Here is a 27,727-nt window from a genome sequence, read left to right as displayed (position 1 = left end):
ACAATGTTGGGCATATATAAGATGATGGCCACATAGCATCAAAGCATTATTGGACAAGACCAATCACAACCTACAATTTTGGTTAGGGAACAACAAAGTGGTAACCAAAAATATATTGGAAAACCAAGTTGTTTCTTGCCCACGAAGCATCCCTGCCTCAAAAGGAGGCAAAGAGGGACAACAAAGGAGCAACCAAGACATCTTGGATTGTGCTAAAACTTGGTTTTTTCTACCCAAGATGCAAGCTTACTTAAAAAAGAAGCAAATGTTCAAATAGATGGAAACATCCTCGTATTATGGGTGGAACATGTGCATTATATACCCCAAGACAACAAAGTTTTTTCCTAGGTTGACATAATCAAGGACGAGGTAAATTGTCCCCTAAACTGTTATTGTCATAAACTTCCTAGGTATGGAGGACAAGGTAAGTCATCTAATAGGCCACAACCAGTGTCATAAACTTCCTAGGTATAAAGTGAATGCCCTTTAAAAAGGAAGTAGCTCAAAAAGTTGACAACACTTATTCTCTTTTGTCGCGCTCTCAAGCAAAATCGTGATCAGTTGGGGGGTTTCATACACAGCCAAGACCACCGCTACATCCTAGCTGTGGAGAGTTTCATGAGATTGATGATGGGGATGGCTCTCCTACATCATATCGCCTTTTCATGTCAATATTGCATCGTGTGCATCATAATCTACATTTGCACACCAAGATGATGTAGACATCTAAATATGCACACACGAACACATATATATGTTCACACCCTGTGAATGTTCGTCTATCTATATGTTAGATCCATGCCTTCAATTGAATACCTTGTGGGTTTATAGAGCCTTAAAATGAAAAAATAAACATGAAATAATATTATGTCTATTCTATTCTAAAAGCATTTTTGTAAATAGTCTACCAATATGAAATGTCGTATTCTTTCAAGCATGCGAGTTGTAGGTGGGGATGCCCTCACAACTATTATGTAAACAAAAGGTAGGCAGGCAATGTCTCCATTGGTTCGTATAAATTGTGCAACGTCTCGATGTCTTCTTATAGGATCCAGATTTATTATGAAGAGGTAAGGTGTATGAGAGGATGCTTTTACAACTATTATGTAAAAGAGGGCAACATGTGGGATTCTTCTTTAGAATCCCTTACAACAACTACTAGATGCCTTCATCGATAATTAAATTGATCTCTACGAGGCATTGTTTATCTCGGACACGTGGTTGTCAGTTACTTTCAACACGATTCAAGTACCATACATTTTTCACGTATTAATACAGGTTAAGTACCTCCCAAACCAAGAGTACTTTAACTTTTATTTTATTTTTACATTTGATAAATACTTATAAAATAAGTACCTTATGCACAATACATCAAACACTTCATGTCATTTTCTAAAAGAAAGTTACAATCTACAGTAGTTGCAATTACAATGAGTTTACAATAGTTGATCATGTTGGGTAAATATACTCTAAGTTCACGACAATTAAGATGAAGGATTAAACATCGCTTACCTCAAGAATTCATGTAATCTTACCTCTAGTGTAAACAATAAAATTCATGTAAGCTCCATTATATAGCAACATATCAAACACAACAACATCATTTAGGCATTAAAAAACAATACAATTAGTTCGATGTGTTTATTATTAATACAAACCTTTAGAAGTGCTTGCATAAAATGCATCAAGCTCTTCAACTTTGATTTGAGTTCAATGGGATAAACACATAACTTAATCTTTAGTTAAAAAGGATGGAATTATTACTTGATCTTCGTTGTTTAGCTTCAACTTCAATCTTCACATCCAACTTCTTAGAGCTTTGTAAACTATCATCACATCATGGAAATTGAACATGGCTTGCATTGCTTAGGACATACATAATAGTTAAAAGAAAAGTAAAAACTACTTGTTAACAATGACTTCTAATGATTTCAAATAGTAGGTATACATTAAGAATCCTTTTTTAAGTTTATGCCATTTGGACTTTTGTGGTATTAAACAAAAAAAGAGCAAATTGACAAAGTAACTTTAAGGTTAGTATGTATGTATTTAAATGTTAAATAGTGTCCCTAATATGTATTTAAATGTTAAATGTTAGATAGATTTGAGAGAGAGAGAGTATTACTTTATGCCATCACAATATGTATTGTTGAGCCCACAATTGTATGGTCTTAACATGAAAGCTCGTTAACTCTACATTTGTGTAGGCTCTCTCTCTCTCTCTCTCTCTCTCTAAAATCTATCTCATCACACCAAGCACTATACAACCTTCTCATAACCGTCAATCTTTGTGATAAATGTATTTCTTGTGCTACCTCCCGATCACACCTTCATATTCCCCCTTGTCATAGAAGTGTATAATTGCTTGATGGGTTCAAATTTTATTATGTAGATTTCCTTGTTGGTTTTGTTATATGATTTGGAGTGGGACCCATTGGAGGTTTGGTGGCAGACAGCAGGAACAAAAAACTTTTTCAAGTTTTTTGAATACAATACCAAGCTAGGAAGACGAATCGTTGGCTCCAAAACCGTGGATGCTGGAATGATTCGCAACAACTGGAAGGATAAAGGCATTTCAGACGACGATTTGAAGTCGTTTTGGAGGAGACTATGGGCATTGGATATGCCAAAAAAAATTAAGGCTTGGTGGTGGCTTCTTAGCCACAAGGCGGTACCTATAGGCGAGTGGTTGAGCTCCCGTGGTGGTGAGGCTAGTTGTAAGTTATGTGGACAGGCTTTAGAATCAATCTCTCATTGTTTTTGGAATTGTACAGAGGCGATTAGCATTTGGAGTAGAAGCCTTCGAATCGTGGCAACTTGTGGTGTGAAAGGGAACGTTGTGTGGGGCTCAATACAAGGGTTGTCCTTAAAAGGGGAAAGCTGGGGTGAACGGTTAAACCCACAAGGACATGGATTTATAGTGCAGGGTGGTGGCGTGTTCCAATGTGATGGGGTGAGACAAGGCACAAATTCTGAAATTTTTGAGGAGATTTGGCTTATGGTGGCCTATTTGACGACCTGGCACATCCGGATCAGGCATTGTAAGGTTGTTTTTCAGCAACAAAAGATCTCATGCGGGGAGATGATGTTAAATATCTGGTTTGATCTTGTGGCTTGGTTGCGCGGTCGGTATGATTCGATTCAAGGGGATTCATAAGAAGCAAAAAGGGCAAGGTCAAAGTTCATGCTGAAATGGAGTAGCTCTCCCATGCTAGTCAAATCTTCATCCAGGCCTAAGTGGAATTACCAAGCACCTAGGTGGTTGTTTCCACCGATGGCTCCCAATATTGTACATGGGTTGTAATTATGTATGTATAGCTGACACAAGCGTGCGTCAGGGAGTTGTAGAGTCGGGGTAAAATAGGGTTTAATTCAATTTTGCTTGAGTTAAGGATCGGTTGAGTTTTTTTTTGCTGTTTTTGGTTGATAGTTTTGGAGTTGTTTCTCCAAGTTGTATATGTTGATCCCATTGTGGATTTGGATAAACTTTGTTGTATTCTATTTGCTAACTAATGCGAAGTAGTGGTTTTTTGGAAAAAAATGAATCATCTTTAAAATAATTGTTTTTAAACATTATTTGAAAGACTTCATCGGTGACATTATTAAAGTTTCCAACTCTAATTTTTACAAACATGATGGTGTAATGACAAATCTAACCTTACGTTGCAAGGTAAAATCTCAAGCAATGGTTGACTCACTGCAAATGGCCTTCATGCTCTTTTTAGGTCATTAATAAAAATTAACAATTTGCTCCCAAAAGTGGCATGAGAACAATCCTCCGGATGTGGATAATTTAATCGAGGTCGAGATACAACAAGAAATCATAGGATACTGAAGTTGCCCACAAGCATGAACATGAGCTACATTTACTGAGTAGCAAACGTACAAAATGGTTATAATATGAACACAAACTTTTACATTGTATTTTTTGTGATGTTGGTGCTTCAAAATATTTATAGGAGGCTCAATAACTGTAATGCCAACTATTGGTTCATAAGAATGGGCACTCATAATGCGAGTTTGAATATTTATTGCCTTATCTACAATACACATCCATTTTTCAAGAGTGTTCATTCAATATTTGCTTGCTTTCCTTCCCATATGTGAGCTATTATATTTTATCATTATCATGTATATAGTATATCTTAACTTGACTATTAAGTAACTTTTAGAATAGAAAAACATTTGTATGGATTCACATGACTCAATAACACATTGTTTTCTGTATAGTTTCTTGAGCATTTTCGCATCCAAGGAATAATCTATCTACTTTTGGCAACATTGATTCACCTACCCATTTATCAATATATTCTGCAACTTTCTCTTTCTCTTTATTTATTCTGAAGGATGATCATCACGTGATAATGAAATGTCACAGTGATTAAATTATCAAACATGTGTATTATTTTTATGCTATATCTAGCTTTTTACCATGTATTGTAAATGTAAACATAACATAACAATGTCAAATATTCGAACAATTTTGTGCGCATGACTACCTAGTAACAATGTTGGAGTCTTGTGTTTCTCACACCTTTGCTAGCATATCCTCCACAATCCTTTATTAGAGGTTTCATAAGATCACGATTTCTTTTAAATGGCATATATTTATTTCTCAAATTTATTTTTGTCAATAGTGGTTTATATTATGTCTAAAGCAATTTACATGATACTTCAGCTGAGAAGTTTATCTTTTCAACTACTCTTAGGCCACCACAGCCATACATATCTCCCAAAGCATTACCAAGAATAGTTGAACATGGCCACCTGCCTCATGTCAGTGGAGGAAATACCGAAAGAGGTGGTTGATACCTCCAATGTACACAACCATTAACCATGTAGAAGACATTCATCCTTTCCATCTCTTCTTAAAGACCTCTTGCTTTCGAAAGACTACATCTAAATCACTCTTGATAGCATCATATTCACCTTTTAGTGTATGCACCAAAGCCAACCAAATCTCCTTGACTACATCCACATCATTCCCGTGCATTTCCTAAAATATCCTTAGACATCTACTAGTCCACAAAAACCATAAGACTATTAAACTAATCATCCCAAACCACCCCATTTTGTATTGAATTAATACATGGCGACCCTTCCTCAACATATCGACTCTTGTATACAATGCAAAGTTAACCTTTTCTTTTGCATAATCTTGTACCTCACCCTTAATATCAACCCACATCACGACCCCCCATTTATATACATTAGAGCCATATACCTCAAGAGACGCAACAACCTTTTCCAAATCAATTTAGTAACCATATAGGACCAGAATAGGTGATGACGAAACTCCATCTCTAATTCGCAAAAATCACACATCTTATCCACATCCTTACAATACATCAAATCCCTAACAAGAACGCCATAATGAACAATCAACCATCTAAATAAAATAATCTTCTTTGGAATTTGCATGACCCATATCCGTTTCCAAAATGTCTCACTTTTTTCTCTAACTTCCTTGATCATATCTAACATAGCAGTCTTATAATGGAGATGTTTTGACCACATATCAAAAGTGTGAGAAACTAATGAGATATTATAAATGCCAATACAACATTATTTGATATACATTTTCCAACATTACGTTCATCTATCTCTACATATTGGATGTGTTAGTGTATTAGTTGCTCTGGGCTAGCCCTTGACATATAATTGAGGACTTGCTAAAAATAACATTTTAATAGGTTTTCTTATGTGAAATATTATCGAAGATCATTATTACTTGCAAAATGACCATTATATTATACAACATGTTTTTGAACTTTATATTTGATAAACATGTGAAGCTAAAGTGCAACTTTTCAATTTCACGGAGCTTGTGTGAGTATGCTTTAAAAAAACACATTGTACAATCCATGATAGTCTTTATGTTTTAACAAGCAATCAAATGTTTTGACGATGAAGAGTGAATGCAACTTACATGTATACCATTAATGAAGTTTCAAGTTGTTGCACAAGCTAAGGCATTAGATCACGCCTCTTATATTTTGAAGACATGACTTGAATGAGGATTGATAATGCATTTCTATGAACATGTTTGCACTATAAAACACCAACAAAATTTCGAAATGTCACTAATTGAAACAAATTTATATTCATGAACTTTAGTGATGCAGTTCAACAAATTGGAAAATTAGTTTTTTATAATATAATATTTTTTTCCCCCAAAAAAACTCCTTCCATTAGTCATAAAATTTACAAATGAGATTATTATATACAAATCCCTGTAGGGACGCGATAGTTCCATCTTATGTGGATGCCCACTGACTCAAGAAAGGGAGAGGACGACCATTGTTGGATGAAGTTTATAATCTAATTCGTGTTTTACAGCTAAACTCATTGTAAATCTACATTGCAAATCTAGTTTAAGTTTCTCGAACCTTAAAACGTTTGTCATAGTTTTTTATACTCTAATTTGTGTTTTATGGTTAAACTCATTGCAAATCTATGTTGCAAATCTAGTCTAAGTTTCTTGAACCTTAAAACATTTGTCATTGAGATCCACCACAACATAAACCCCAAGATTTATTAGATTGCGTTTATTACACCTTGGAATGTTGTAAAGATATTCGAAGGTTTTTCATATATTCTAGCCTACATTCATATAGGTTAATGGACCCACCATTGAAGAAGTGGAAAGATGTTAAAAAGAGAAAATTAGAATACTGCATTGCAAACATCAATAGTGAATGTTAGGTACATAAGGCAAGAAGGCCTATTGATCGTATTCAACCTTACTCATTACTAACATGAGTATTAACTCTCATAGAGTCCTAACCCTCTTCACACTTGATCATACAACCTAGATGTTGAAGTTGCATTATGGAATCACAATAAACCAAATATAGATGCATGCAAGGTATGCAAGGAAGGGCTAGCAAAGGATGAGTATCACTTGCTTTTTACATGCTCTACATATAGTGCAATTCATGAAAGCTACAATGATATATTAAGAGGGGATGATGATTTGAGTGTCACACTAAAGAGAACACCTAGAAAATTGAGCTCATATGTGTATGCCTCATTGACCACATTGAGAATTGGTGCTTCAAAGTGTTGGAATTTGCTGATATTCAAGAAAGGGTCCATGGAAGTTGATAGTGCCATTGAGGCCCTTGAGTTGACTTTGTAAACATGGGCAACTGTTTGCATAAGTGAAGAAACTTTTTCCTTCTCTTTGTTCACAGTCTTTGGGGAACCATGCATATTGTCATATTGGCCACAGATGATTGCCAGCAAGTTCTCCCATATCTCAAGCAGGACATCTGAGAGACGAAGATATGTCGTAACATAAAGTCGGTTACATCAACATTTCCATAATGCCCATAACGTTACTGTAGTCGTTGTTTTCCAAACTTGGACAAATCGCACCTGCTTTCGAGGTTGTTGAACATTGCCTCTTGAATATCGATTGCCTCATACAACATCAAGCTGGAATGTAACACTCCCCACATCGCTGATCCCCATGAAAATAGGTAGCCGACATTGATCATTAAGAATAATGAAAGGACTTATTCCATACTTGTTGAACCAATGGGCAAGACCAGAGGACATGCTTGGCGGTTCTATGGGTCCCTCTCTATGGATGCAACAGAATATCTATCTATCTATAATATTCAGGAAGTTATACTTATTAAACATGTTTGCTCAGAAGGGATGGATATTGCATAGAGATTTTGTGAGAAATGGAAACAATGGAAGTGGTTTTATGAGGATGCAATGGCTTGATGAGGAAAAAGCATATTTTTAGATTACTTCAACTATATAGAATTGATTATATACATAATACCTTAATAGAAGGACCATTTACATATATGGTTATGTGGTCATGTGTATTGCCATAAGTAATGAGGAGGTTTGGTGTCAAAACATGCACACATGCACACATATGAAGAGAAACTCTCTCTTCCTATTTCATTCCTTTCTTCATTCTCCCTCCCTCAAGTTGTTGGCTTAGTTCTTTACATTGTAGAACCCAAGTTTGATCGGGGTAGGCCTCATCTCATAGATCACTATCAACGATCCTCTCTCTCTCTCTGCACATGGCTGTACCAAAACCTTGAAATATTCTTAGTATGTGAAACATACTTAAAACCTCATGGGCATCCCAAGATGTTTATATCCATGCCCCTCATCCTAAGGGCCAAGTGTGACACTTTAATGTATACATTTTGGAGAAGTGTCAACCTTTTCAACATTAATTATGAGGAAATTAGGGATGTTGTCCAAGAATACACTAAGTTTATTGCTCATGGGCTCCAATGGATAGTGTCCAAGAATACACCAAGTTGATTGCTCATGGGCTCCAAGGGTTGCCCTTTGACAACCTCACCATGAGTCTATAGATTTGGAAATGTTTCACTTCATATTGGTAGCTGAACCACATTGACATGCCAAACAAACACTTATTCACCACAATTGTATTTTTACGATCTAGACTACCATTACTTTTGTTGTCAAGCAAGCAATCAACGCACTCATGATATGCTCAAAATGTATTATAATTGAAACCAATAGACTAGATAATACCCTGTAAGGACACAATATCGATCTAAAGACATAGTATAAAAGTAATTGCACATAATGTTATAAATGCTAAATAAGATCAATGATAATGATGAACATTATAATAATGAATTTGTCATAGAAATTTCTTAAGATATCACCAAGCATAAAAGGGAGAAACACTAAGAGGTTCCACAACTTGTCTCTGAGATATATTTTTTCTCTACCAAATTGTTGATCATTCACTTCAACTTGTGTTCCATACTTTAAGGATCTCATTGAGTAGAAAGGGTAAGAAAATCGTCCGATAACAACACAAAGTTCTCTAGAATCTTGTAATAGTTGAGGACCCATTTTCAATTCCAACATTTGTTGAATGTTTGCTTTCCTATGCATCTCTTGATCTAATTCAACGAATAGAGGCATTGTAGAGACCAAAGAGGTTGCGATATTCCCTCCTTGATTTATGGGGAGAAACATAAGATCATGGTTTAAGGTGGTGATGGTTAGGATATGCGACCTCTTTTACACCCTTAGTTAGAATCCCCATTTAATTGTTAGAGGATGAATACTTGATGTCTAAACAATCATGTAGGAGTAACATGAGAAGGTGAGCAACATAACCTTTGTAGACTTTATAAAGAACCTTCATACAATCTATTGATTATATAGTCTCAATTCTCTCCCTATTGATTAATTTGTAATAAAGTATTTAATCATTGTTAGCCTAATTTGGGATCCTCACCACCTAGGCAAAGCTACCATATGCCCCACTTGACATGGAGAACCCATTCACATGTTATATGGGAAGTTGCAAGACATCAAATTCATTTTGTTTATTAATTAAGACATAAAGTAATGATCAGTTGCATATAGCCTACAATCATATGATCAAAGGGCATTATGAAAGATGGGTTGGGTCACTGGGTGAATATTTTTAGATTCTAAGGTGCACTATATATTATTCCTCCATCTATTATCCTCAGTGCATATCAAGGTCTTCATCCGTTCACATGTTATATGGGAAGTTGCAAGACATCAATTAAATTCATTTTGTTTATTGATTAAGACATAAAGTAATTATCATTTGCAAATAACCTACAATCATATGATCGAGGGCATTATGAAGGATGGGTTGGGGCGCAACTCACTACTTCCTAATGATGGGGACATCTTTAGATTCTAAGGTGCACAATATATGATTGCTCCATCTATTATCCTCAATGCATATCAAGGCCTTCATCCCTACCTAAACATTCTAACAACCTCAAAGGGTAGACCTTTATCACTTTGAGGTTTTAACTTTTCCATGTCAATAACTTGTTCGATACTGCAATAGCATAACTACATATGGTCTTACTTATAACATTGCATTTGTTGTTGAAAGTGACACAAGTTGTCAAATAACTAAGAGGTACTATATTGAGTAGGAGTTTACACACTTCAAGGAAAGATAGGAGAAATATATTAGATTTTAACAGTAATACTTTCACGATTTCTCCTCTTCAGACTCCTAGTGCACTTTGAGGTATTTCTCTTGCATAAGACCTTTCCAAATACTTGAGAGGTGAGTTTTTTATCATTTTGTGGGTTCCATATTTCATAGAGTTGTTTGATACATCACAAACATGAATATGCATGCTCTTATTTGTAGCATCTAGTTTGTAAAAATGCACCTCTCAATGAAAGTGAAAGGAGACATTTAGCTAAGCAATTCTATATTTGTGATCTAGAAAATGGATGGTGATCATGGGTTTATTAGCTTGCCATAACATAACACGTCAATATTACATAAAAATAATCCTTTTGCATACATTCAAAGTTAAGAGATAATCAAAACATGAATGTCAATGAATACAATTCATATATGAATGGACAAAATGACAATAATCATTGACAATGCGACCTTGAAGATGCGTCCAATGCGTTTCTTAATGATTAGTTTGAAGTTATCAGACATATTTTTACACATGATCAAGATTCAATAGTCTTTTAGGACATTAAATCCCCTAACTTTGCTAGTAACACTAGGATATATGGTGGTGCTATCATCCCTCCTCATTAGTTGACACAAATTGCAAAGGGTCGATAAATTTAAAATTTAGGAGTCAAATAATATGATAAAAGATGCATGATTGCAAACTTGAATTATGTTATAGTTGGGAACTTAAAATTTGTTTTGGTTGCATGGATGAGACCAATGCACCATTCATATACTTTATTTCTTTGTGTTTCTAAAATATTCTTTCTAAGGTATGAATGTGATATTGAACATATGCATATTTTTGCTCATGTAAGACGAAGATTAATCTTACAATATTGTCATCATTGAAGGAGAAGATGGAAAATCTAATGCTCTATAATATATCATTATCAAATGGTCCCAATACATCCCATCTCATTAAAATAATGGGTTGCCATACTATCAATACCACCACACACAAGGTTATGAGAATTCTTGTTGATTGTCTAGATTCACTCAAACTGAATGGAATTTGAAACTAAGCCATGCCATATGAAACTTGGTGGGTTCTTTTTGGCTACAATACCAAAATGATCAACATAGTCAAGGTTATGCATATCACCATTCATATAAATAATAAAACAGTACACAATGCTTTCTTTCTCTCAAAAGAATGACAAGAGAGTCCTTATTGATCGACTTCCACAAAGAGAGATGCCAACCAAGTGCAATGGTCTAAGCTATCAAAATTAATGAAGAAATTAGGTTTCAAGGTTCTCCGTGGTTCGGCATTATCAATTCATCATAACCATATGAAACACTTTGTTATTACATCATGTAAAATTTAGGTGAAAACCAGTTGCACATTATTGATTGTGCTCATATTTAATAGGAATTAGGTTTCAAGCTTCACAATAGTTTGACATGACCCATTCATCATAACCATAGGTTACAAACACATTGCTATTAAGTCATGCCATGTTTAGGTGTAAACCAAATTTGCATTAATCTAGAGAACTTCATTACTAGAAATGAAGACACATACATCAAGTGTTAGGGGAATTAATACTTGTTTAGTATCAAGATTATTACTCAACCAATTTCCCCCTTTGCCTTCATTCCCACACCCTCTAGGTCTCTTTAATTATATTCCACCTAATCTAGGCATCCTACTTGCTCTCTGATATGGGACCACTTCAGACACATGATAAAAAATTCACATGCAATTGACATCTAAACTAGATTCATTTTATGAATTGAAGATTCACTTTTTTTATTTTGTTCAGTTGGAGATAGGGAGGCTAAAATTCCCATGGTTAAAAAACAGTTATTTTCTTTATACCACTGATTATCCACATATATGCCGTTGACAATTTCCCTCGTTGTCCCTAACATATATAACACAAGTACACCCAATGTATTTTCAAATAAGGCGTTTCTGTGGCTATGATAGTCCTTTAGGAATGCACCAGTAAGTCTAGAAAAGTTGCAAGTTTTTTAGTATGATATGATTTGTCTATACATTATGACCCATCATCAACGAGAGAACATATTATATACAATGTGACACCCATTATGATTGGTTCCTCCCATTTGCACTTTTGAGAAGAAACTTTTCAACAATAATACTATACATATCATACATAATGATCATGGAGGATGTCTTCAAGTTGATATACTACGGTCTACCTGTAAAAAAGACAAGGTATTTCATTGAGCAATGTGTCACATTGAACACAGATATTATATTTTAAGAGAATATAACCTCGAAGACTTATTTTATTGATACAACTCGATCACACATCTGTAGGGGTCCATACCAACTATGCATTCAAGCGCCAAGGATACTAAACATAAGATTTTAACATTAGACCATGATTAGAAGGTACAGGAAAGGGTTAAAGCTTTTAACAGTAGACTCTCATTCAGAATAGTAAACACAGGTACACAGATACATGAAGCTTCTGAGCAGTGAAAACTTCACTGGCTCATGAATTCTGCCAAGAATTCCAATCACAGACCAAGGTTTACTGATGATTTGTTCAGATGTGCAGCAGAGGCAGTTCCTAATCGCAAGTTAACTTTACACCACAACAGTGAGATGTTTGAGAAGGAACAGGCAACAAATAGGCCACAAATAGATAGCAATAGAAGGTAATTTACTATTATTGTTGGAGGGATAAAGGTGCTATTCTTCAAGCACAACTATGAAATGAATGGAAACCTTTTTTTCAAAAAAATTAGAATTTACAGGAGTTGTGAACATTAAATACTGCATACAAAATGTTACAGAATAAATCAAAATTTTAAGGAAAATGGACAAACTCTGCTACGTCTCATGCAAGAATTGACAATTTCTTAAAATGGGAGATAATTAGATATTTACCTGCTGAAATTCAACTTTAATAGGTTAGAACTGAGACGGGAAGAGGCAGCTATTAAAGAAGATAACTTGCCTTAAGTTTCAGTAACCGATATTTGTTCATCTATTATCAGTAGTATTGCATTGTCTTTCACATATTGTCCAGCTTCTAAAATTAAATGTTTGATGTAGCCATCTTTTGGTGCTCTGACAACATGCTGTGAACAGCCAAGGATAAATTATCAGCACAATGTAAGAAAGACAACAAATACCATTTTCTTAAGTTTTCTCCTTTCTAGGTTAAACTTCAACTAAGTTTTTATTCTTGGGACTCTACGAATTTATGCATATCACAAGTATGCCATTTAGGCCAAATTTACTAAAAGAGAATGGTACAGCAAACCTCGCTGTTCTGGATTGACCTATCCTAGAGATCTTTTGAAGACAAAAAGTACGACATATCTTACTAGAGAATCTTTATATGTATAGATGACAAGATTCTTTAGTCACACCTATTTCTATTTACTTTATTTAGTTACATTTATTCTGAGACAATATTTTAAGATGTAATCTCTTGTTTGTTCTTATAGGCCATTTTGGCCTCTTAAAAGATGTTAATCTCCCTCTCACACATTTTATATGGACATACATCTATATCCTATTCACTCCAATAGGGCAGCTGCGAACTTCATCACATCAGTTAGAGATTATGGTAGGCAAATACGCACGAACAACCTCTAGAGGAAAGGATTTGCCAATAGTGTCACACCTATTTCTATTTACTTTACTTAGTTACATTTATTCTGGTTTGCTGTTCTCAAAGTTGAGACAATATTTTAAGATGTAATCTCTTGTTTGTTCTTATAGGCCATTTTGGCCTCTTAAAAGATGTTAATTTCCCTCTCACACATTTTATACGGACATACATCTATATCCTATTCACTCCAATAGGGCAGCTGCGAACTTCATCACATCAGTTAGAGATTATGGTAGGCAAATACGCACGAACAACCTCTAGAGGAAAGGATTTGCCAATAGTGTCACACCTATTTCTATTTACTTTACTTAGTTACATTTATTCTGGTTTGCTGTTCTCAAAGTTGAGACAATATTTTAAGATGTAATCTCTTGTTTGTTCTTATAGGCCATTTTGGCCTCTTAAAAGATGTTAACCTCCCTCTCACACATTTTATATGGACATACATCTATATCCTATTCACTCCAATAGGGCAGCTGCGAACTTCATCACATCAGTTAGAGATTATGGTAGACAAATACGCACGAACAACCTCTAGAGGAAAGGATTTGCCAATAGTGTCATGAAGGAGTGGAATTTGAAGAACACTATGTCACTGTAGTGTTTTTTATGAAATAAGGGGGAGATACCATTGCATCTTGAAACAAGGCTTTGGCCCACTATGCATGGTAATGGAATATGAGGAAAAACACTGCTTGGGACTTTGCTTGCTAGAACTCAAGAGACACAGGGAAATTTGTTTAGGACAACAATATAAACACATAAGCTCATCAACAAAGAACAATCACAACTTTCTTTAGCCGCATCACACCTACTCATGCGACAAGTCAATCAAGGGCGACAAGATTCCGATCGAGACATAACAAAGGGGTTACAATAGATCTGGCAAAACAAATTTGCCGTGCACGTAGGCCCTAACCTAATTGACCGGGATCTCATCACCCTTGTCACTGACAGATAAACGCCATTATCTCCCGCCACTAAAAGTGCTTCCCTCACTTCAGAAACCTCTCCATTTTAGATTGGCCTATGCTAGGATCTTTTGAAGACAAAAATTATAAGCTATCTGACTTGAGAATCTTACATGTACCAACAGCAAGAACTTTTAGTCTCTTTTTATCTTATTTAATTTTTTTTACTTGGTGACATTTATTTGCTTTGATTTGTAGTTCTCAAAGACAGTTAGATGCAATATCTTGTTTGGTCTTATAGGCCATTTTGGCCTCTTAAAAGACGTTAACATATATTTCTTTCTCTTTCTCATATTACATATGTTGCACCTTACAAAACCATATTCTTTGTTGAATGGGTAAACCGTGCCCATCCCATTGTCTATCATTAGAAGCATTGCTTCTATACAACTTAGTTCACATTTCACTTCGATGTGATACAGGATATTGGGGCACAGGTGATGAGACTAGTCAACTATGAACATTTTTCCCCTAACAAGTTCAGGAGCCTGAGTATCACGCTTTGATACAATGCTCTGGCTTTGATCACATTTGACAATGCTTTCCACATATCTTCAACCAAACCCAATCCTTGCACAAACTTCTCACAATCACAGTGCAATCTTAATTGCGGCATTCTTTAGTAAAGTTCATGAACATCAAAGTTCGCTACTCACTTCACATATATTACGTGAAAATGTCACATTTTTAGTCACATTGGTTCATATTTGACTTCCGAAGACAATAATCTATCTATGTATTCCCCTTTTTAGGCCTCATAACTATGCCACCAGGGTTTAGAATCAAAGAAGCAACATGTATGGCATTGAATTTACTTTCAGATAAGGGGAAGATATTAGAGTCGTTTCGACGAGGGATTTTTGAGCCATATAAAGACCACTGGTGTTTGGGGTTATCCTTATTACAGGTTAAGGGACAACTAAAAAGGCATCAGTACAACCACAACTTGAACACAAGCAAAAAACTTTTCAAGCCTTCCTTTACACAAACACTCAGTAATGGAGTCCCTACTACAGTCAACACACTGGTGACTTTGTGAAGGATCTTTGTGGAACAAAGTACGGGTTTCTATGTGGCATAGTTACTGTAAATTTAACTGCATAAACAGTATTAAGCCTCAAAAGATCGGGGCTGCAAATAAGTCACATGAGTCACCATGGAGAACAAACATTTGAGGTCAGCTGGGCTCCCTGAAGTTCTAACCAATCTATTCAGTATTTCAAATTCCACATCCAGTAGTCTACAAGTTAGAAGCAGAAACAACATATTTAAAGAATGATTCTAGAAAATAATAAGCATATAAAAAACATACCTCCATTTTCATTGCTTCTAAGATTACTAAAGAGTCCCCCTTCTTGACCCTTGCTCCTTCATCCACAAGCACTCGCACTAATCGACCAGCCATAGGAGCAGTTATGCCTCCGGAGGGAAGGTTTGTTTCTTTTCTATGCACAGAGTGTAGCCCAGATGATTCAAATTCAAAATCTTCAATGTCAAGCAACGAATTCACAAGTGTAAATTCATGATGCTTATCATCGCACCAGACATCCACATGATAAGCAGATTCCTGGAAAGGAAAGAGAATGGATATGCATGTGAATCTTCATGAGTGAAATCTTCTCAAGTAAATATATACACACCTTACAGATGTTCATATTAAGTTGTAGCACATGAATTTGCATGTACTAATCTTTTCATTCACATGTTTCTCAAACATAATCTTTTCATCCATATGATTCTCAAAGATACTGCAGTCAGTTATGTGAATAACTAATAGCATCAACGATTTAATTTAGTGTTGATACCACCACAATTCCCAAATACATATTCCCTTCTGAATTCAGAAACTGGTTAACAAGATAATGTAGTCTATATTTACTTGAGAAGATTTCACTAATAGCATCAACGATTTAATATAGTTTCCTTTATATGTTCAAGTTCTTGGCAAATAGAATCACATCCACAAATAGAATAGAAACCTTGAATACACCTATGCCATTGGACAAGAAGCCAACTGAAACCACTGAAGAAAACTAGCAAATAATTGCTTTATTTTACTAAAAAAATGAAGTTCTGCATCTATGCATCGTAGTTCTGAGAAACATTGTTTCTCATAAGAGAAAGCATATAGCTGGTAAAATCCATGCGAAATCATGTCATCATGTGATAAAAATAATAATTTAAAACGCCAGCAAAATCAGGCATCTCCTCTTTATATCCACAACAGATTTCATCTATTCACTCTCAAACCCACTACATCTTTCACCTCCTTATTTTTGTTCCATCTACTCTTTTTTCCCCACTCTCCTCTCAACTATTCTTACAATTTGCGTATTTCACAATTTTTGCATTCTCATCTAAATGACCCTCTACACATTGTGTCTTAGGGGAAACTTTGATTGGCATCTTCGGTGCCTTGAGATTTCTAGTAAATTTTCAATGCTACTTATGCTTTAAAAAAATACTCGACGTTAAGTTCAGGAGGCATTACCAATTAAGCTCACACTATCTACAGAAGATCTTCAGCATGCTTTTTTCCATTTCTAGCATGATGCCAAACATTGAAATAAAGGTACTGATCTTGATTGAGAAAAGCAAACCTTTTTATAGTATGAGGCAGACACACGGTTTGTAACTCCATCAACAATAACTTTAAACTCAGAATCCATGAGTTGAGGTTCAATTGTCACCATGATCATTGGGTTTCCATTTCGCAAACCCTAGTTGAAAATATTCATTGGTTATTTTCACTTCTTTCTTTATAATATCATTCACTTGGCAGGCAAGTTTTTTATTTTTTATTTTTAATTCTTATACCTTCACTTCACAGCTGCCATTCCTGCAGTATGTTACCAACATCTCCATCACTACATCTTCATTATCCTTGAGCACAACGCTCCGCTTGTTTTCATAATTCAAACGAAAACCTGGTAACGAGCTCCATGCTTTCCCAGATGTGCTGCCTTCTACACCAAATACATCAATTGTTAAAATTCTAGTTCAAAAAAGTAAAATTCAAAGCTAGTTAAAAAATAAGTACCCATCTCCCCTTTGCATATATGGTTTGGATAGTTATTCATAAAATCATGTTGCAAAAGGCATTTTGACATAATTAATAAGATCAACATATAAAAATTAGTAAATTTATATTATTACTTAAATAAGTTTGAGTTGATCTTGCTGTATCCTTGATGCAAATATAGCAAGCAGCAATAGCTGCACTGAGATCTGAAGCTCTTGATCTCTCCTCCAAGGTTTCAGAATCAAAAAGTTCGCTTCTGTAATTATCAATGAAATGTGTTTCAACCTCTCCCGCTGAAAAAGCATGGTGTCGTGAAAGTATCTTCAGAAAGCCGATATTTGTTGGTACACCAGATATCTTTGTATGACGATATATATGCACCCAGTTAGACAACATTTAGGAATGAAAAGAGAGCTCAAAAGAAATGTTGCAACAACTCATAATCTGAAACAATGCAAAAACAAGTATGATAGATTCAGATATATTTTTATTGTTTTGTTCTGATAGATGAGGCAACATCTTAAAATGGAATCTCTTGTTCGGCCTCATTTGCCACTTTGCTATCTTAAAAAACGTTGATATATCTTTCTTTCAAGAAATGCCAAATAAACCAGGCATTGTTTAACTCATGGTTACGTGGTCCTAATGCAATTCTTATGTGTAAATGAAAATGAAAAGAAACTGATTTGCTACCATGATAAATAGACATCAGTAAATATATGTATTGAATGATGAGTTAAATATGTAAATCACAATGTATATTGCAAAGCAGTACAGATATTTGTTTACTATAAGAGAACCTGAAATTTTGAAAGTGATTCTTGTAACTTCAATAGTGCTGATAATCGGTCATGTCCCCACACAACGAGCTTCGCGATCATAGGATCATAATAGATTGATACATTGTCACCTTGTTGAACACCAGTTTCAATTCTGACTGCTTCAAATGAAATAACTCAATATATATCTTTATGATAGGTAAACAATTCCAAACTCATTTCCTTTTCAAATATGCAAATATTTTATCAAGGTTATCATACTTGTTGGAGAAGATTCTGGAGGCCGATAGTGGTGCAGAACTCCAGTAGCAGGCAGAAAACCACTCTGGACATTTTCAGCATAAATTCTTGCCTCAAAAGAATGTCCTGGTGAAAAACTCCATCTTTGTTGTTTTTCTCTAGTTAAATTTTATGTCATTTCTCAACCAGACATTGAAAATCCAGGATTACCCAATAAATATAAGCCTACTTAAATTGAACCTTCTGGTTAGATTTCATCATTTTTCACACAAGCAATAGGAAAAAAAACTATCAAACATGAATTATTGCTTGACAGATATTGTTACAGCCATGACCTTAATTTATCCCGTGGTAAGTTGAACCGTAGTGTTCTACGCACACATAAGTATGAGGGTTAATCAGGAGTGTAAAGAAGGGAGGATTACTTTTAATCCTAGGAATTGAGACAACCCATAAGGGCCAAGCATGTACTACTTGCCTGGGCCTTAGGTCTGGCTATAAATATGAGGCCTAGCTACCCTCATTAGTCACATCATTCGACTACTTTGAGACTGTGATCTTGTGGTGAACAGACTTGTAGCGAGTGCGCCAGTATCAGGTACGACTCGATGCCATGCCGGTGGTAGGGGACACCGATCAAGGTTCAAGTTCGTCTCAATCCCTTCACTCAGGATGATCGGGTGGATCAGCACCCTTCTTTCTCTCTCTTTTTCTTTACTATCTAACATTTATTTCCTTATTTCATGCTTACATTTTTATAATCTCTAACAGATATGTAACCCTAACATTGAGGAGTAATTCCAACTCAATGTTAGGCAGCACAATTACACATTTTTCGTAAACATTAGAGATTCCATGAAACTAGGAAACTACAGCACAGCTCTATCTGTGTAGTACCAAGCCAAATGGGTCAAAGTTGAAACATGAGCTCAGCACCTGGGCAAAAGATGAACGTATGGGACAGACAGGATTTCAACATCAATCTACTTTAAATCACATCTTCATTCTCTGAGCCATTCGCAAGGAGCAGACCTATAGGACAGGCAGGATTTTGACATGGATTTACTTTGGATCACATTTCATCCTCTCAGCCAATACCAAGGAGTGAGAGGACATTGGTGGATCTACTGCAACTTTGAATAATCTTACGAACATATCACGTCTATGGCCCATTCATTACGTATGAGGACATAATCTCTATGGGGAATAAGTGAGATTACAGCATAAAGATGGCCATTCTAAGGAGACTGCTTTAGCTGCTGGAATCAAACAGACAGGCATTAAAAAGTATACATCTGCATATCATCAAGGATGGGATGGAGCATCTTCGTATGATAATGTGCAGATTTCAGATTTAGCCAAAGTACTTTCACACATAACAGGATCTTTACGTGCATAAAGTTTGTGAAGCAAATCTAGAAAGGAAGGAAGAAGTAAAAAAGACATATTAACTTCTCTAAAAGACTATAATGGCCTCATAATAGACTGGGAATACATTATGCTCCTCAGATTAACTGGAGGACTGGCAAATGCAGGCCTCGAGAGCTATATATGTATGTCATCAAGTCTCTATCCTAAGTTGATGAGACGATGTTCAGATTTGCTCTATAGTTATGCAAATGGCATGTGACGTGTGTCTCCACGTAATTTTCTTTCTTTATAATGAAAAATCTCTATTATTATAGATGAAAACATACAATATGTCATATGTCACAACAAATGTGCTCAACATGGCATAAAATAAGTAATATTACAAAGATTATGAGTGTCTCTAGGGGATATGTACAAGAAGCCACTGCGGAAGGCAATAAATCCATTCTGCAACATCCACATGACGTGTAAACAAAAGAAAGAAAGAAAGATATATCAACGTTTTTTAAGAGGCCAAAATGGCCTATAAGACCAAACAAGAGATTACATCTTAAGTGTTGTCTCGTCTTCGAGAACAACAAACCAAAAAAAAAAAGTAAAGAAAGAAAGAAAGAAAGAAAATTTAGCGTTTTTTACGAGGCCAGGGAATGATCTATAAGACCAAACAAGAGATTACATCTTAAAATGTTGTCTCATTTTCAAGAACAGCAAACCTAAATAAACGTACCTAAATAAAGTAAACTGAAATACAATTAAAATGCAACTAAAGAAATTTGTCATCCATACATGCAAGATTTTCAAGTCAGATATATTGTGCTTTTGTCTTTGAAATATCTCTAGCATAGGTTGTGATCCAGAATGGAAAGGTCTAAGACGTGAGGGAAACACTTGCAATGGCAGGAAAAAATGACCTTTATTTGTCGATGACAAAGGTCGTGTAAAGAAGATTCATAAACATTCCCAAACTCAAAAAAAATGACATGGTGGTTTTTAGCATCAGAGGAACCAGTAGATGTCTCAAATAAGCTACTGAGTATACAAGTCATGGCTTGGAAAAAAAAGGGACCTATCTTATACTGGCATTCTTCTCAGCTCCCTGGTTATCTAGTTCATAGTTTTATTATGCCAGTACTTTGTTATCATTTGTCATATCGTCTCCACTCTCTCCAGAAAACCTGTCTTCAGTGACTTTACAAATATATCCCATGATCAGTATTGGAGTTCCTGGATTTACTACTCATGCTTATTACATGTCTACCACAGGCTCAGATATCAATGCACATGCCTGTTCACAGCAACCAATCATGATTACTATTTCGATTATCCGAACCAAGTTTCCTAGTCAGATTGCCATCATGTGGGGATGCTCAATATAATACAAAACACTGATCATGTCACTTTCTGAAACTATAAGATTGGGACTGGGTGGGATAATATCGGTAACTTCACAGCCCTTCAACTTCATAACCACCTTTACCCTCTATACACACTACTTTCTTTTTCCTGCCATCAAGGTGGTGTAAACTGTGTTGATGCTTTTACTCCCATCCGGATATATTTGCCCTCTACACCTGTTTCCCCCAACATAAATGGAATATTTAAAGTACACATCCTTGTTGCTTGCAGAGTCAAGCAAGCATCTTCAACATGAATCATTGGATCCGGACTCCAATCTCATTGCATGAGGTGACAAAAACTCAGGTTGAAAGGGAAATTGAGGATATATGTATGTGGCTTTTGAGTCCATAAAGAATACTAGGAAGGAGGAATGACATTATGATCACTTGATACTTTCTTGAATCCAGTTATTTTTTCTGGATTCTTCTACAGATATGAAGTTTGTGCATGATATGTCGAGGCTTCATTATCACCAGTACAAAGTTGAAAACATTCCAAGAAACCTTTCTGACTGTGGTTTTACATTATTTACGGAACACCTTTGTTCCAGAGAGATGCAATTGAATCATCATAATAGTTGGGTGAACAAGAGTGGAATCTTTGTCCCCAAGAATTTTAATCCTTCTCCAACAAGTTATGGCCTAAAGGCATAAGACACACTCAATATGACAAGGAGATAAAACATCAGGACTTCGAAAATGAAAGAAAAACCTTTGGTGCCAAGGTTACCTAAGACATCCTATGAATTTTTTGACATTCCAAAGATATGTAAGAGGATATTTATCATCTCTGAATAGAGGCATAACACATGTCCCAACAACATTGTTTTTCTATGTGGATTAATAATCTATCACCTGAGATAGATAGATCATTTTGTTGACAAGGAAGTGACTCTCCACTAGCAACTCGGATCTGCCACTCGACTAAATCCTGCTGTGTGATCATCTCCGTTATTGGATGCTCAACCTGGAAGAAAACTAATTTAAAATTTTCAATTGAAACTTTCAAGTACAACCAATAAAACTAACACTTACTACATACAACTACATCCTTGCGTTTTATATGAACAAGGAAAGGAAACATCTGCACCTGAAGCCGCGTATTCATTTCCATGAAAAAAAATTCTTCAGATATCGAATCTACTATGAATTCAACTGTACCAGCATTATAATAACCTACTGCCTTCAAAAAACAAGGGGAAAAAAAGCATCATTAAGTACAAATATAACACAGTAATGCATGATTACTTCAACATTTGACCTATTATTAGTGACAATTTACGTTGGAAAGAGACAAAGTATAATGGTTAATAATAAAAGGAAAAATCAGCAATGGATATATGGTTCTATGCATCAATAGCTCTCTATTATTTACACAAAAACGACGCTCTATTGAAAATTCTTCACTCTAGTTTTTAATCTTTGTTGACAGGAGAAAAATTAGTAAAAGATTTTAAGTTTAGGTATCAATCAAAAAGTAGAGGGTTGGAGAATAATGTACAGAGAAATTCCATGTACAATGGACATTCCATTGACTATCAATCTTCATTAATCAAATTAATGGGGTGTGTTTTTCACTTCTATTAACCGTGTTCCATAAATCTGTAAGAACTGTGTGGCCTAATTTTTAGTATGAAACCACAATATTCCCACGGATGCAGAGCAATAATGACTGCAATGAACTGATAATGCTGTAATTAATTAGCGGCCTATAAGAGCACTTGAAGAGATGCATAACGCAACTCAAATACACTCGGACATGTAATTGAATTCATAGTCTGCCGTGTGTAATCATTATTAAAATCATGCACTTTCTAGGACCATCCATAAAGTCCCAAATCTAGACTTCACGCAAGCAAACTAAAGAACTCATAGATACACTCAGCTTGTACCTGGTGTGACTATGGCACCAACCTAATTGATGCACCCCAATAAAAATTATAATTGACTATGACACTCATGAGGTCACCTGTCCACATGATGTGCTCAATTCATCAAATTCTATGATGCCTTGCTACATTAACTCTCATCCTAAAATTGAATCTTAATCCCATTGCAGGAAAAGTTATAATATGGGGTCCAAAGAGGAGAAACCACGAGAAAAACTGTCACACTCTGCACAGGTATTGTTTATAATATATTATATTATGGACGGGAAAATAATGTGAGGTGAAATGATTACGACAAAATGACCAGTAGGCCATCTTAACTCTCTCAAGACTAGATAGCATGGGGCAACATATTTTAGTCAAATCCTAGTTGAAGTACCTCATACATCTGAGAACATGTTTTATATGAGTCTTGACCACAAATCTGAGAACTGTTATATATGTTCTATAAAGACTTCTTAGAAACAAGTGATGTTTGCACACCTTGTCCATACATCTCAGAGCTTTTTAGAGAAGATAAATCAAATTGGTTTGTCATTTCGTGAAAATATTCAAGAAAATACATGCCTAGCTATTTCCAATGAAGAGGTCTTCCTAACCGCAAGATTTACAGCATCCTAATTGCAAACTCTCCCACAATAGCATGAAAATGATTTTCTCCACTGTATTCACAGTTAATGACCTTTAGTCTCAATGATTTCCCACCTGATAAGGAGCAAAGAATTTGTGCCCAATGATCATTGAGGTCTTATTCCAATCAGTAGCCAGTATCCAATGGCTTCAGGAGCTCCCTAAATGAGGGTACTCAAGTTTAGCACTTAGTCATCAAAACAACTTGCTGAACAAGGAGATATTTATTGATATACCGAAAACCCAACCATGGTTGGAGTCACATGGCATAAACATAAATGCACTACCCCACTCCAATATAGCTTGGATTGTCCCCATCTAAACATGACCAAAGTGGAAAAGAGTAGAGTGATCCAAACTGATATTATCAAGTTGGAAAACAGACTAACATGGATCAGCCCCACAATATATCTGACTTGAAAATCTTACATGTATAGATGACCAAATTCTTTAGTCACGTCTTATTTCAATTTCTATTTACCTTTTTACTTAGTTATGTTTATTCTGGTTTCCTGTTCTCAAATATGGACTACATTTTAAAATGTAATAGGCCATTTTGGCCTCTTAAAAGATGTTAATATGTCTTTTATCTTCTTCTTTCATTCTAGAATAAATCCACAATTCGTGGGAGCCATGTCAAAACCCCAATTGACATTCTTTGCTTTACAGCTCCAGCCATTCTGCATTTTTCCACCAAATGTTATTCAGCTGATTGTGATGTTGCCAATACGGATTCCAAGGCATTTTCAGTTTTAGCTGCAGCTGCAGTGATGGTGAGATAATCAGGTGCTTCCTTAGATATCAGCAATATGGTCACTCTACACCAAATAATATAATATGTAATGTGGCATTCCACAAGGATCCCCTCTCATAAAGAGGTTGATGTTTGTCATTCATACAGTGTTCAGAAGATAAAAGGGTCAATCTATTTGTGTTCTGAGTCAGTTAAACTATAAAATATCAATTGTTTGATATTTACTGATTGCCCTCGCCATAAAACTACCATAGAAAAATGGATTAGGCAATAGATTCAATGCATATATCTGGAAAGTTTTCATAGATCAAAGTATGCCTTGATCAACAATGAGCGGTTAAAAGCACAAATTAAAATGAAATTAACTAGGAAAGGAGATATAAATAAAACCTTTGCTGCATCAATTGCTGCTTGTCCAATGTGCTGGCGGAATGTCTCAGATATTCTAGGCTGAGAAATGAACGTGACAAGAATTCAAATCACAATCATAACACTGCACGGTTCCCACAGGATTCAAATCTCAAGTATAGTGTAGAACAAATTTACATACTGCAGGAGCTTCTTCAATTATCTTTTGGTGACGCCTCTGCACACTGCAATCTCTTTCGAACAGATGCACCACATTCCCATGCTGGTCTCCAAACACCTGAAAAGTGTCATACTTAGCCATGGAAAGACATATATTTCATTTACAATCTACAAGGACAAAGAACAATCATAATTATTTCTCACAATTAACCTTGCACTTCAAAGAATCACTCAAACCTGAACTTCAATATGCCGAGGTTTCAAGATATACTTTTCTACCAAAACACGGTCATCTCCAAAGGACGACAATGCCTCCCGCTTGGCAGAGTGTAAGTTCTCTAAAAATTCGGCAGAGCTTGACACTATTCTCATTCCCTGCAGAAACCAAGACAATCCATAGGCTTAGATCATTATAACCTTTCTTTCATACATATGACATTAAATCAAAGAGAACCTATCATTCACAATTAAAAGGCACCTTGCCTCCACCACCTTGTGTGGCCTTTATAATAACTGGGTAGCCAATTTTATCTGCCTCCAACTTCAGAAATGCTTCATTTTGTTCAACTCCATGATATCCAGGCACAACCGGCACACCTGCTGCACTCATTAGGGCCTTTGATTCACTGCAGAAGCTCCAAAGTAAGATTTTGTAAAAACCTCAAGAAGTTTCAAGAGTTGTCTCTCTATAATGAACAATGTTACAAACCTTTTGTCTCCCATCGCCCGAATGGCACTTACAGGCGGACCAATGAATGTGATTTTATCTCGTTTGCAAAGTTTTGCAAATTTTGCATTCTCTGATAAAAATCCATACCCGGGATGAATCGCCTTTTTCACACAAAACCATAGAGGCAGTATAAATATTTGAACATAAATATGAAAGTAGAAGGAGAAATACATCAGCAAAGGATTATCCAAAATATTGATAATATGACTACCCATAACTAATTGAGTTCTTCTTGCTAAAGTGTGGCGCATTATCTGCTATTGTGCATAATTAATATGTTGACGTGTGGACTACATTACTGATATGGAAAAGGTAATACCAGCAGAATTAACAATATGTCTGCATAGAAACATAAATCAGCCAAGTGAGAATGCAATAAATGTACAGGAAAACACGATAAAAAAAGAGCATTTAACAAAAGCCTAGATGAAAATCTTAAAAATACTGTAGAAAAGGGTTCAATGTAGAGCTGAAACATATATTTACTGGAAAGAAACTCGGTCCGAAATTTTTTAAGAATAAGAGTCATTGGAAAGAAACACGGTCAATACCAGATTAAGTTCAATGGAAAGCTGAGAAATAACGTGGAAAGAAACACAGACAAAAAAGAGAGGTTTAGATAGTAAAAGAGACATACGTCTGCGAGAGTGATCTTGCAAGCATGGAGGATCTCTGACGTGTTGAGGTAACTAGAAGTCGCAGGAGAGGGGCCGATACAGACAGATTCGTCGGCCATCCTCACATGGAGAGATTCCTTGTCTGCATCACTATACACAGCGACAGAGCGAAGCCCTAGCTTCCGCGCAGTCCTCATGATTCGGCAAGCGATCTCTCCCCTATTCGCCACAAGAATCTTTCTGATCATACGATTGCTACGGTTTCCAGGAGGGGTGAAGCCCGATGGAGAAGATGAAGATGAAGACGACGATGAAGAAGGAGATGATGAAAACGAGGAGGAGGAGGATGAAAAAGAAGGGACTGATTTGCAGAGATATCTGATCCCCCCTAGCTGTGCAGGTCGAAAGGCTTGAAATCCATAGAGAAGTTGGTTCATTTGTCTTGCGGGAATTCTGGAGGACCACAGAGGTGAAGGAGAAGAAGGAGACGGAGACGGAAAGGCGCGATTGTGTACGCGCCTGAGCTTCATCATCACCATCGCCATCATCGTGTGTTGAAGTGAATACGAGCACGAAGGAAAGCAAATCATCAGAAAACCTGCAGTGCCATTGCGTTTCGATGAGGCCGACACGTCATCGATCTCGATCAAACCGCCGCGTCAGCAGATCCGTCCGCGTCAGCAGCCGCACTTGTCCACCTCATCATCTGGTCCACGCTGTATGGATAATGATACTAATTGAGGTCCCCCAACCCCAATCAAATCAATGCACTATTCTCTCTTGTATACTCTAATAGTGAAGTCCAAAATGAAACGTAATGTGCCTGTCCTTATTAAGTGATAATACCCATGGACTACAAATTTTCTCATACTAGTTAGTTACTGAATTGGCGTGATAAAGTTGAGGAAAATGCATAGCTACATTAGAAAAAACAATAACCTAGATTCTATGTTTTTCGTTCACACTGTGAGAGAGAGAAAAAAAAATAAAGATATATTAACATCTTCTAAGACCAAAGTTGGCCTATGAGAAATTGGTTTACAACAAAATGGGGTGTTTACCCAATCATCGAAAATAAAATTAAAATAAAGTTGAACTTAAGCTAAAAGAGTTCTAGTATTGTACAAAACGTGTTATAGTGTAAGTAGTAACATATTCTATAAAGGAAAATGGCTTTGTACTAGGCCTGGTTTTATTTCCATC

At 35.9% G+C, this 27,727-nt stretch overlaps 1 protein-coding gene across 5 annotated transcripts; it reads right to left on the bottom strand.

The window, feature by feature from the left end:
• Positions 1-11,951: 11,951 nt before the first annotated feature.
• Positions 11,952-27,091, bottom strand: MCCA (methylcrotonyl-CoA carboxylase alpha chain). Of its 5 annotated transcripts, none has more exons than XM_087319349.1 (16): positions 26,545-27,091; positions 25,887-26,008; positions 25,656-25,803; positions 25,415-25,552; positions 25,200-25,295; positions 25,040-25,099; positions 22,467-22,559; positions 22,232-22,343; positions 18,630-18,734; positions 18,390-18,529; positions 17,724-17,946; positions 17,385-17,530; positions 17,168-17,287; positions 15,880-16,134; positions 12,930-13,057; positions 11,952-12,155 (listed from the first exon to the last, which is right to left on the bottom strand). In XM_087319349.1, the coding sequence occupies exons 1-15, from the start codon at positions 27,070-27,072 to the stop codon at positions 12,935-12,937; spliced, it is 2,409 nt and encodes an 802-aa protein (XP_087175475.1). In that variant the 5' UTR covers positions 27,073-27,091; the 3' UTR covers positions 11,952-12,155; positions 12,930-12,934. The 5 variants fall into 5 exon arrangements, with proteins under 5 accessions (XP_087175475.1, XP_087175473.1, XP_087175472.1 ...); XM_087319347.1 differs by having other exon boundaries at positions 11,952-12,162; positions 17,385-17,533; positions 26,545-27,090; XM_087319346.1 differs by having other exon boundaries at positions 17,385-17,533; positions 26,545-27,090.
• Positions 27,092-27,727: the final 636 nt, after the last annotated feature.

Source organism: Azolla caroliniana, unplaced genomic scaffold, assembly GCF_043228905.1.
Source record: "Azolla caroliniana isolate FFs.n. ecotype wild unplaced genomic scaffold, voAzoCaro1.0.p SCAF_5, whole genome shotgun sequence".
Taxonomy (NCBI): Eukaryota; Viridiplantae; Streptophyta; class Polypodiopsida; order Salviniales; family Salviniaceae; genus Azolla; species Azolla caroliniana.
Note: the sequence above shows the minus strand (reverse complement) of the source record. Positions and strands in the feature narration are given on the sequence as shown.